The following is a 12,252-nucleotide window of genomic DNA, read 5'->3' as shown; positions in this document are numbered from 1 at the left end:
ACCATTAGCTTTCATACGATTATTTGCTTGATGCCTCTCTAGATCTCTTAGAATTCAACTGTAATTCCAAAAACTAAAGTGAATTTTGTGGCAGCCATGGAGGAATAGGGGAATGTGTCTGGCTCTTACAAAAATTATTTGCCTCATGTATTATGACAGCACATTTTAAAGAGTGCACTGCAATCGGTACTTTATTGCTATTGATGCTGTCATAATAAATATGTCACTATTTATTAATTTTATAAAATGTTGTGCTTGTCTTCCTGCTGCAGAACTCAAATGGGACTTACACTGGCTTCATCAAAGTTCAGATGGAACTATGCAGACCTATTACTATACAGACTGCTGTGAATCCAGGAGAGCATGCTCACAATAACAACGAGACTTCATTTTACTTGCCCCCAGGCTATGTGAATAAGCTTCATATAAGCAGCATTAACACTGTTCGTGAAGTTATTGAGGCCTTGCTCAAAAAATTTGTAGTGTTTGACAACCCTGCCAAGTTTGCACTTTATAAACGCTGTCACAAGGAAGATCAAGGTATAATTTAGATTTGTTGTCTTTTGATGTTGGAATGGGGAAAGGGTTGGGAGGTGTGTACTATAGGTATGTCTGAGATAAGCAGGATGGGAGGGAGCAGATACGGGAGAGGTGATGGTAATGATCTCATTTTATAAATGCAGGTTACAGGTTCTTATTTTGTACTCTGTGAGAGATGGTGTGTGTGGGGGATGTCTTTTCTGGTTGTGGGAGCAGGAGTGCCTTGTGATCAGATTGGCTATTTTTCGGGTATTTGGAGAGTAAGATGAGAAAGCATTATTATCTGATGAGTGAGGCCCTGGGGTTTGTTCCTTTGTAGAGCCATCTTGGTTTAGGCAATGGATGGTAAGATATTTTGGGAGTAAGGACATAAGGGGATAAGAATATATAAAGGGAATGGTATTTGTTGTTTTATAATTATACTTATGGGGAATGAGGATTTGCTGGAACGGGTGATAATATGGTGGGAGTGTAAGTCTCTTGGGTAGGTGATGTGTGGGAATAGGACTTCACAGTTTGTCTCATAGAAGGGAGTGGGGAACCACTCTGAGGTGGTTTCACTCCTATCTAGGAGGATCCAGAGAATGATTTTGGGTGACCACTAATCTCCTCAAAGATGCTTTTCATTGCGAACGTGAGGTTGCTAAGGTGGGTAGTAGAGACATGAGTTATGGCGGCTGCAATGTACAGGCAGTTGTAGATTTCCATCATGATGGATCCCGGTGGTGCAGTGGAATGGATTGACTCAATATCTTCTAGAAATTGGGACTTGGATGAGATGTACTTGGTAGCTGGCTGAGATTTATGACAAGACTGAGATAATGTTTAATAAATTGGAGGAAGCAAGCGGAAGAATTGGATAGTTATATGAACTTATTCTTTTAAAATACTGTTTTAGCTGAATAGCTAATGCTCCAAAAATGAATAGGCATCTATATACTGTCACCTACAGTCTACAATGTGGCTCAATGTCAAGATAGAAAATATTAATTTCTTATGTTTTTTGACTTATGCTTAGTGATATTGGAAAATAGGTAGCAGTAGAGTTTCAAAGGTAACATTCCCCTAGAATGTAACAGGTGTTTTTTTAATCTGTTAATGTGCTTGATGTGATTCTCTCCTGGGTTAGTTAATCTGTACGCAGAGGAATCTCTCCTTGCACTAAATGCTGTTAAAAGTTAGGAGTGCATGTACATCAGGACATGCCAAATAAAAATCAAAAATAGATACTCAAGGAGCATTTTCATTTTGTCAGCTTCTTGCTCTCACACTTGGAATCCAGCTGCTTGAACTGACAATGACAGCAGCCAGCTGAAATATGACACTTCTGGCCAGCAGGCATTCCATCTAAACAGGCAGTGTTGTCTTGTAGACAGTGTGCATGTCTCAAGGGGTGTGTGTGGAACCTTCACTGAAGCCTTTTCTTTAGAAGTTCTAATGGCAGTGGCCTGCCCCAGCAAGGACGGGACCTAAAATACAAAATGCCAGACGCTCCAATCCTACAGCTTGTAAATAGGGCCCCCGTGCCATACAGACATGGAAGTGGAGGGAAGGCCCTTGCTTCCCTCCACAAGATTGAAGCCCTGTGTTTGTCCTCCTGTCACTGAATGGGTGGGGGTGGGAAATACCTGTAGCCACATTGTGCCCTTGGACACCATGCATAGAATAGTGATGTGGAAGGAAGTCAGCAAATTACCAGCTAATTTCCCAGGTTTAAAACTTTTGTTTCAGTTCTTGTTATGTGCCATTATGCTGCTATTTTTTTGCTGTTTTCTTGTTTCTTTTGACTATGCATTAAAATAAATATTAACGTTGGCTAAGAGCCAGCTCATTCAGTTTGGAGTGTCAGTTATTGCACTCTATTATGAACAACACATTCTGCTCAGCCTTCCCAGCAACGGCTGTTTGTACAAAAATATCCCCAGCAGCGCAAAGGTTTTGTAGCAACAAGTGTATGTTTTGGGGTAGAGATTGGATTGTTTGCTTTTTAAAGATTTTGCTCCCTAGCACGCTTTCTATTAATAGTTGAAATCTTTTATTTGTAAAACTGAATAATAATTGTAACGTTCTCCTTTTGCAGTTTATACATGCAAGCTCTCAGACAGAGAACATCCCCTCTATATGCGTTTGGTAGCAGGCCCCAGCACAGAAACACTCAGTTTTGTTCTGCGTGAACATGAAACTGGAGAGGTTATGGTAAGTTACATCAGTGTTTTTTTTGTTTAGCTTCACTGATATGTTAAATACACTCATTCTCTGTCTCCGAAGTGTCTTTTCATGATGATTCATTTGAGAGTGTGTGTAACTATACACAAAATTGTGAAATACTGACCAAAAGTCGCTATGCAGGTTATTTCACGCATGGAATATTAAAGCAGTGAGTTCTGCAGTGCAGCTAGAAACAGGTGTTAATTTTAACACACACACCCCCCACAGCTCTCCCCTTTCACATGGGGTACACCTTTCTGAACAATTCCCCTTGCGCTGAATTTTTCCATTCTTGGGCTCTGTTCAAAGCTGAATACATACTTTTGGAGGGAACACGGGGGAAGGTTAAGCAACATCTCTTAATGTTTTGAGTTCCGCAACGGTGAGAAAAACTTCCCATTTTTAAAACACACACTCCCGCTCCCCCAATACTAAAAAGTTACTGAAATTTGAAATTAAATAGTCCTCAAAGTACATCCCCAACCAACCAAGTTTTAAAATAACTGGTTGGATAATAAAATTAAATAATTATGATGATTGAGTATTGAAGTTAGTGTGTAAATCATTGAAAATCAATTGTGAGCATATTTGGATATCTCACATTTTTAGCAGCATTTAATCACCACCCCCCACCCCCCCCCCCCGGTGACATCACAATGTACATTTTCCCTGCCTAACCTGGCCAGGGGGTTGGCTGGTGCTCTTAAGCTGCTACTGGAATAGTTTGCATTACAGTGATTTGTAAATATTTCACTGGAACAAAATCTCCTCCACCCTCACCCCCAAAGCAGATCCCACTGGGAATCAATACTTGGAAATGATTAGGGTCGAGTGTATCTCTCGTCACATGAATAGTCCCAGTGAAGTTAGTGGAACTGCACAAATGAGTGTAGTTACAGAGGACTGGGCCCTATGGTTCTTTTTTTTTTTCCATTGTCAAGCTGAAGTCACCACAGTGCAAACCAATGTGCTGCTGCCTTGTTAACCAGACAACTCCAGCAACAGCAAAGGTTGGAATTCTTCCCTCCCAATCCTTTTACCTCAGTCAGGTGTGAAGTTCAAAGCCTACTTGGGACCATGTCAATACAAATATTATTAAGCATCAGACCATTTAAAAAAAGAGAAGAAAATGAAGTGCAAAAACTATGTCAGTGCAACATTTTTAAAGTTGCAAGTTGTAAATTAAAATAGTCAATAACTGTGAAATTTAATGTAAATACAGCAACATTAACTGCTACTCTGCACATTCTGTATAGTTTACAACATATTACCATTTGTCAAAATGGTATGCTACAAGAAAAACAGGGATCGAAGTTTATACATCCGTGTAACGTGGCCAAGTTGATGTTTCTGTAGGAAACTTAACTTTATATTTCCTTAACTGTGGAAATTGTGCTAACTTGGCTTTTGTACACCATATAGTAGGAGTAGTCAATTATTTTTTTGTCAAGGTCCACGTTTCTTGGGCAGGGTGTAGTTTGGGTCCAGACACCAGAAAACATAATTAAAAAAAAAATAAAAATAATAATAAGTAAATAAAAAGATTCCGGGATTAATTCAGAAGTCTCCGGCGATCTGGATTTGGCCCATGGTCTGCCTATTGATTACCCCTGCCAAATAGTAACACTATTATTAGGATGTAGATGAAATTACTTAGTTCCAATTTTCATTCATTGACTCTGTTAGGATTAAGTGGCTACCATCAAATTAAAACTCAGTCTTGTGTCTGGAAATGTATTGTATTAATGTACTAATTGTTACAGGTAATGTCTAGTAATGCTGTAAAAGAGTGTAGAGAAATGTTTTTCTGTTTTTTTTCCCCCATTGTGTTTATTTTGTGGATTTGCAAACACTTCATGTGTAGTTAGATTCCCCATTGTTTCTCACAGAAGAGACAAGAGAAACGTTTCAAAAAGAAAAAATGTTTGCAAAAACCACAGAAATTAGCAGGAGGACTTCCAGCCTAGTATGAAACTATTTTTTGCTCTTTTCTTGATGCAGAATAGATTCTGAGTTGACAGTGTCCCTTTAAAAATACAATATGAGTAACTTGTGTATTTCCTGTTCACTACATCAGGCTTTCCCATTTTTTTTTCCCCAGTGGGAAGCCTTTAGCCTTCCTGAACTGCAGAACTTCTTGCGTATACTGGACAAAGAGGAAGATGAGCAACTACAGATCTTAAAGAGGCGTTACGCAGCCTACAAAGACAAACTTGAAGAAGCCCTTGATGGGGTGTGGAAACCAGGTTAAAGTGGGGCCAAAGAACACTCAGGAAAAATGCCCTGGAGCATGCCAAACCCAACCGTACAGAACAGCAGCAAAGAGTAGTTTTCTTTATTCAGAAGACTGGTTTGTGAAGCGAGGGTTACCTGTACTTTTCTATAGATTTAGACCCATAAATCAGGGCACTTAGTGTCTTGCACCCATAAGTAAGGAATTCTGCATGTTTGTACATCAACTTACAACCCCCTATTGTGCCTTCAAGGGCTTTCCAGGTTACCTTTGTGTAAGCTCTAAATCTGTTATCTAGGATGCTAACAAATAAGAATTTTTTGACCACTTTTTATTATTTGCTTTAATATTAATGATAGCTTTAAAAGTAAGGAAGTGCAAATTGATCATTTTAAAAATTAATAAAACAGCTTAGCCATGTGTGATCAAAAACAGATTGGAGCATTATGTTTGAGACTAAATAGATTTGCACTACCTTTCTGTTTTCAAATATTTACTGTGTAATTTCTGAGAAAACAGTTATAGGTGGAAGGGATGTAAAACCTTTGAGGTTCTGTGAAATTGTGGAAGATTTTAAAGTAGTCTTACTGGAGAAAGTAAAGAGCAAGTTGAAAAGAAAGCAAGAGCAGAGGAAGTGACTGTAACAGCTGATGGAAGATGGATGTAGAGTGGAAATACTAATATAGAAGAAGAAATGGAATTTTATTTTTCCTAGTGAGTAGTTGTAAAAGAATAAAGTTTTAGGATGTTCTAATATTATGAATAAGTTTTTAGAATTGTGTACATTCTCACTAGAATAGAAATGAGGATAATTTATACAAGTACTGGGAGGGAAAGAAGGAAGGAGGCTACATATTAGTGGAAATTAAACTGCCTACGTTGGAGAAGCTAGTTCCTAAACATGTGAAAGCATATATGGTTTGAGATGTGTAACAAATATAGTGAGCTGTTATCTGCTTAAATTTTGAAATGTGGGTAGTGAGTATATCTCATTTTTATAAGGAACACCCACCTAATTGGTCACTGAATGTCTAAATTAGAAATATAGATGCAGGTACATTGATCTAACTGAAATCAGATCTTTCAGCTGAGGTCAAAGAGACATTTTTTAGACAATCTTATGAAGACATGAAAGCTTCCTCCACTAGTGTGTTTATTTAAAGGCTCAGTGAGGCAAAGAGAAGTAGAATTTCTTGTTTGTATTTCCAAGGAAGCAGAGAATTAGAATATATTGGTCATGTTGTAGATGAATCGCTTAACTCCAGTTTTGGTAATTTGAATTTTTTTCTAATTATATTATTTTAAAAAAATGGTCCAACAGCTAATTACCAAATTCTGTACACCTGCTGATTTACTTGATTAAGAGTAGGAAAAAAATGTAGCAAAAGAAAATTTTGTACTTTACTGTAAATGTCATTGTTATTCTTTCAGAAATATTTATCGAAAGAAGCACGTTCAAAGATACCAAAGAAATGGGTGTGCAATAAAAGTATGAAGAAGGTTTGAATAACTGACAAGTTTTAGTCATAACCACATGGTGGGGAAAAGTCAGGATTTATGCTAGTAAAGAAATGGATAAATAGTGCTGGCGATTCAAGAACAGCAATTGTTTCTCTTACTGTAAAGATGTTCATTGTAAATTCCCAAGGAATAGTTGACACTTTGGTGACACCTAGTGGATACTCTGTGAAACTCCAAGATGTTTCTGTTCTTTATATGAATTTGACATAATTGTGCCTTTGTTTCCTTTATTTAGTAATGGACACCTCCTTTTTTTTCTTTTGGCAAAATATTTTTTTGCAGATGCAGCAAGACAATCATATGTTTTAAAGTGTTAAGAGAACTTAAAAAGTAGGACTAACTATAAAAATATATATGGTATATCTTGTTTGTTTTTATTTTATTTCACATGTAACATTGTAGGGCATGTGGGACGTTTATCATCAAAGTGAGACACTTTACCATAATGGTTCAGGGAGTACTTTTACATTTTGTTAACATTGTTTTTCTATAAATACTACATCATATGGATGGATATTCTATTAACATCCACTTAATTTATGTAGTGTTAACCATAACAATGTAATCATTAGATAATAGTTAACGTTGAACCATTTGTTCTTCAGATTTCAACACTGTTTGAGTCTGTAGTTTATAGATATGTGAATCTTTTTTACTTGAACTAAATTATCTGTCTTTAAAGTGGGCATCTTCATTTGCTTTAGCCAAAACCTCAATCAGTGTCTTATGCACTACAAGTTTTAATTTGGAAAAAAAAAAACTTACTGTATTTTAATTTTGTCGTAGTCCACAGTTAATTGTTGTTAAGACTGTTTTGTTTTATTTTTTTACACACTGGTTACTACAACAGCTTTAATTTAAAAGAAATGGTCAAATCTGGCTCATTTTTTTCTTTTTAATTTTATTATCAAATGATCAAGCTGTCAAACCTTTGTTGCAGAACTGTTTTGTATTAATTATGTGATGGTACCAGAATTATGATTAAATGACCTGGGGACAATGCAGGGAAACCTTTAAAATTTATGTCTTTAAAAAAAAGTTATACTATTTATAATTTTGACAAGTTTAATTTTATTTTTATAGGGAAGTTTTTATTCCCCTTGATGTTATTATTGAATGGCAAATGATAGTTCCATTATTAAAGTTGAAGTTGGCAGTACTTTATCATTTGTGTGGTGTTTTACCTTGCTAATATCGTATTACCTGAAGTTCATGTTGTGTTCATTTAATGCTCAATAAGACCTCTTTATAAGGAAGCTACTTGGCAAAATATAGCCTCCTTTTAAGCACAAATTAAGATTTATTACTCATGGGGGAATTCTGTGCCAAAAAATAAAAAATTCTGTTCCAAAACATTAAAATTCTGCAAACAATATTTTAAAATTTTGCAAATTTTATGTGTCAAAATAACAGTACACAATCATGCCAGTTTCAATTATTTTGGTAATTTATTTCAAAATACTTGTCAGTAAGTATGTCTGTAACAATACAGACACACACAAATTCCCCCAGGAGTAGAGAGTTAAAGAAACCCCTATGACAACCCAGTTCCTTTTTCTCTGACCCCCCCACCCCGCCCCACCAGAGCCCAGGCAAGGGTCCAGACATCTACAACCCCTCCTCCCCTAGAGCCCAACCATGGGGCCCCCCTTGCCCAGATACCCGCAACCCCTCCCCCCAGAGCCCAGCTGCAGGTCCCTCCATTGCCCAGATACCCACACCCATTTCCCCCAGAGCCCAGTCATAGGGCCCCCCAGCCCAGACACCCACCCCCCTCTGCCCCTCAGAGCTCAGGGATCCAGAGGGAAAAACAGCCTGATGCTCAGTCCCGTGCTTGTGTGGCGTTTCCTGTGCACCACTGCCTCCTTCCTTCAGGGCATGCTGGGAACTGAAGCTGCCAGGAACCCTCTAGCTCTCTCCCCTTTCCCCTGGCCATGTCTTCTATGGGAGAGCTGAGTGATACTGGGTTCAGCAGCCCCTAGTGGCAGCCAGCAGCACTGTAGCCCATTTCTGTGGGGGGAAAGGAAATTCTGCATGCACAACATTAATTTCTGCAAAACTCTGCATTGCACAGTGGTGCAGAATTCCCCAAGGCATAATTTATGAGACAAGAAATATTTACTTTGGTATATATATGCACACCATCAATAGAAAGTTATTTTTTATTTTGGCTCCTAGTTTGATTAACAATATAAGCACTCCAAGTGGCTTAGTGGACCGAGTATTGGATTAGGATTCTGGAGACTTGGGTTCTGTTCCCACCTCTGCTATTGTCATCCTGACTGACACTGGCCAAGTCACTTTTCTGTTCCTTTGTTTTCTTATCTGTAAGATGGAAGTTACAAGGAACAGGGAGGTGAAGTGTAAAGCACTGTGAGATCTAATGATGAAAAACGCTACTTAAAAGCTGCTATTTATTTATAAAACAAAAGAAAAATTCCTTGACTTCTAAGAAGAACCTTGTTAAGAAAAGGCTTATTTCAGTACATTATTTTCTGGCACCAGCACTTGGATTAAGGGTGCTTTGAATTTGTAAGGGACACGTTCAACTGAAAGGTGGCCCAAAATTTAGGTTTTGGAAGAACATGATTCTACGAAACATGAAATCAGAAGAAATGTTTTCATGGATTGTTTTCTTAAAAAATTCCAGTGGAAAGTTTTTAACAAATTAAACACTTTCTTTGGTAATAGTTGTACTTTAAACATTATAACATTGAGATTTTGTCACTGTCCAAATTGATGATAAAATGGAAAAAGTAAACAAACAGCAAAAACAACAAGGGATTGGAGTATTTAAAATTAACTGGTTTTAATATTCTGTTAGTATCATGATTGAAGAAACTGACATTTTAAATCCTGTTTTTAAACAGTGTACCTCTTAAACCATTAAAGGACATAAAAGTTAAATTATTTAAAAATCTGCTGCCCTTTAAAATTTATTAAACCTTAAATGCTGTTAAGGAAAAGTTAGCACATGTGACTCCATTTTGGTTTGGGGCCCACCATTGTCTAAATGCCAGCACATCATACACCAGGAGGAGTAATCCTTAGATACCGAATCCGTGTGAAAATCCTCCTCCTTGTCTCCAGCCTGCCTTGATTTGCAGTATCTGGTTTTTGTCAGTCTCTAACTCCCTGTCTCTTGGCCTTGATGTGAGGCCTCCCATCCTGATAATAAAAGTTACTGATGCATGGCTTTAGGACCATGCTGTGTAATTAACATACTGGTATAGCACGAGGAATGCACCAAGCAGGAATAGGTGGTAGATAAGACAAGGGTTTGTTTATTGGCTAAGGTTTCCGATGCACGAGGGCAACATGCTTTGCTAAAAAGTATATAACCTTTGTATAATTTGTATTCAGGGTCCCCTCCTGGCTAGCAGGGGGGCACCACGCTTGAGCGTAATAAACTTAGTGTCTTTTGGGAACTCTGCAGTTGTGGACTTTATTTCTGTGCCTCAGCCTAGATTCGAACTGTGCGTGTCCTACCAGGTGTAATTCGTAGCACTTGTGTGCGTGTCCTACCAGGTGTAATTCGTAGCACTTGTGTGCGTGTCCTACCAGGTGTAATTCGTAACAATGCTAATTTGCTGTTTTTAATTTTTATGACAAAATACTAGCCAAACTTTTAAATTATAGATGAGAGAACCATTGAAAAAGTGTAAAGGGTGGATTATTAAAATCTGGGTGGTTTGATTTTAAATCAGTGATTTAAAGCACCAATTTTAATCATGACTTAAATCAGCAAGGAGAAAACCTTAATTTAAATATTTGATTTTAGCCTTATTTTGCATTTGTACTTTTTAGTTATTTTTCCTGAAGATAAGTTCATTTTCACTGGTTGGTATAACTATTAAAAAATGTTGATTTGCAACCAAATAGGGCCTTTGTACTTAATTTTGTACATCTTGTTGCTAAACAGGAGGACACTTATCTATATACATTTAAGTAATTATATAGCATAAAATAAATCTATTCCAATTCTTAATTTTTAAATGTTTTATGTTAGAGAATTGTGAGTGACATGTTTCTTGTTTACTAGTGTGACAAAGTTCCTCCTCTACCTTGGTGGGTCTTGCGCTTATTGGCGGATTTGCTCGCCTTCGAGCTTCACGGCAGCCCTCAGTTCGGCCGTTTTTGTGAACCCACGGTCCAGGTCAACTCCTCCTGTGTCTGACCAGGAATTGGGAGGTTTGGGGGGAACCCGGGCCTGCCCTCTACTCTGGGTTCCAGCCCAGGGCCTTGTGGAATGCAGCTGTCTAGAGTGCCTCCTGGAACAGCTGTACGACAGCTACAACTCCCTGGGCTACTTCCCCATGGCCTCCTCCCAACACCTTCTTTATCCTCACCATACGACCTTCCTCCTGGTGTCTGATAATGCTTGTACTCCTCAGTCCTCCAACAGTATGTGTTCTCACTCTCAGCTCCTAGCGCCTCTTGCTCCCAGCACCTTACATGCGCACCACAAACTGAAGTGAGCTCCTTTTTAAACCCAGGTGCCCTGATTAGCCTGCCTTAATTGATTCTAGCAGCTTCTTGATTGGCTGTAGGTGTTCTAATCAGCCTGTCTGTCTTAATTGTCTCCAGAAGGTTCCTGATTGTTCTGGAACCTTCCCTGTTACCTTACCCAGGGAAAAGGGACCTACTTAACCTGGGGCTAATGTATCTGCCTTCTATTACTCTCCTGTAGCCATCCGGCCCAACCCTGTCGCACTAGATAATGTTTGTTTACTCATGATGTGTGTCAAGATGCATTTGGACAGAAATTGGAATTCAATTAAATGTACAAAAAATTGAGCTAATAAAACTACATTAAATGTGCTGGATACATAAGAAAAAAATTTTATGTAAACATGTTTTGCATTTAAAACTACCTGATTTATTAAACAAAGGAACTATTAAGTATAGTTAGTGAATTGACATACTGATTCTGGTCACCAGGGGCCAGATTTTCAAAGGTTTTTAGGTCTCTAAAGATGCAGATGGGTGCCCAATGGAATTTTCAAAAGTGTTTAAGCAGGCTCATGAATTCATAGAGTTTAAGGCCAGAAGGGACCATCAGATCATCTAGTCTGACTTCCTGTATTTCTCAGGTCCTTAATTATCACCAAGTTACCCCATATTGAGCCCAATAACTTGTTTGACTAAAGCATAACTTCCAGAAAGGTTGGTAGTCTTGATTTGAAAGACATCAAAGATGGAGAATCCACCACTTGCCATGATAGTTTGTTCCAGTGATTATTCAAGCTCACTCTTGAAAATTTGTGTCTAACTTGAATTTATCTGACTTCAGTTTCCAGTTATTGGTTCTTGTTACGCCTTTCTCCTCTAGATTAAAGAGCCTTTTAGTATCTGGTATTTTCTCCCTGTGAAGGTACATATACGCTGTAATCAAGTCACTATATGTTTAGGTGCTTAAGGAGTAACTCATTCTGTTCTCTAGTTAGATTTGGTTATCTTAATAGATCCCCCCGACCAGTACATCGTGGGTTTGCAGTTAGCACACTGAGCCTTATCCATTCAAGATCCTGCAGTTCTGAGTTATCAATAATGCTCAAACTCTAAATGTAGAGTGCCATGCCCACCTCTTTACCCACTCTGTCCTTCCTAAACAGGTTATAACCAGAGATTTTGCATTCCAATCATCCCACCAGGTTTCAGTAATGCCGACTATATAAAATTTTTTCTCATCCATGAAAAAGTCCAATTCCTCTTGCTTGCTACCTAGACTCCTAGTATTGATATGTAAG

At 38.1% G+C, this 12,252-nt stretch overlaps 1 protein-coding gene across 4 annotated transcripts in view; it reads left to right on the top strand.

Moving 5' to 3' along the window:
* Nucleotides 1–7,666, top strand: part of RASSF3 (Ras association domain family member 3) — a 173,136-nt gene extending 165,470 nt beyond the window's left edge. For all 4 annotated transcript variants that reach the window (XM_037887319.2, XM_043548420.1, XM_043548415.1 and 1 more), the window contains 3 exons: nt 273–540; nt 2,621–2,736; nt 4,850–7,666. In XM_037887319.2, the coding sequence (XP_037743247.1) occupies nt 273–540; nt 2,621–2,736; nt 4,850–4,999 (534 nt within the window). In that variant the 3' untranslated portion in view covers nt 5,000–7,666. The remainder of the gene's footprint in view (nt 1–272; nt 541–2,620; nt 2,737–4,849) is intronic.
* Nucleotides 7,667–12,252: the final 4,586 nt, after the last annotated feature.

This window comes from Chelonia mydas, chromosome 1 (assembly GCF_015237465.2).
Source record: "Chelonia mydas isolate rCheMyd1 chromosome 1, rCheMyd1.pri.v2, whole genome shotgun sequence".
Classification (NCBI taxonomy): Eukaryota; Metazoa; Chordata; order Testudines; family Cheloniidae; genus Chelonia; species Chelonia mydas.
The sequence above is the reverse complement of the archived record's forward strand: the minus strand, read 5'-3'. Positions and strand labels throughout refer to the sequence as shown.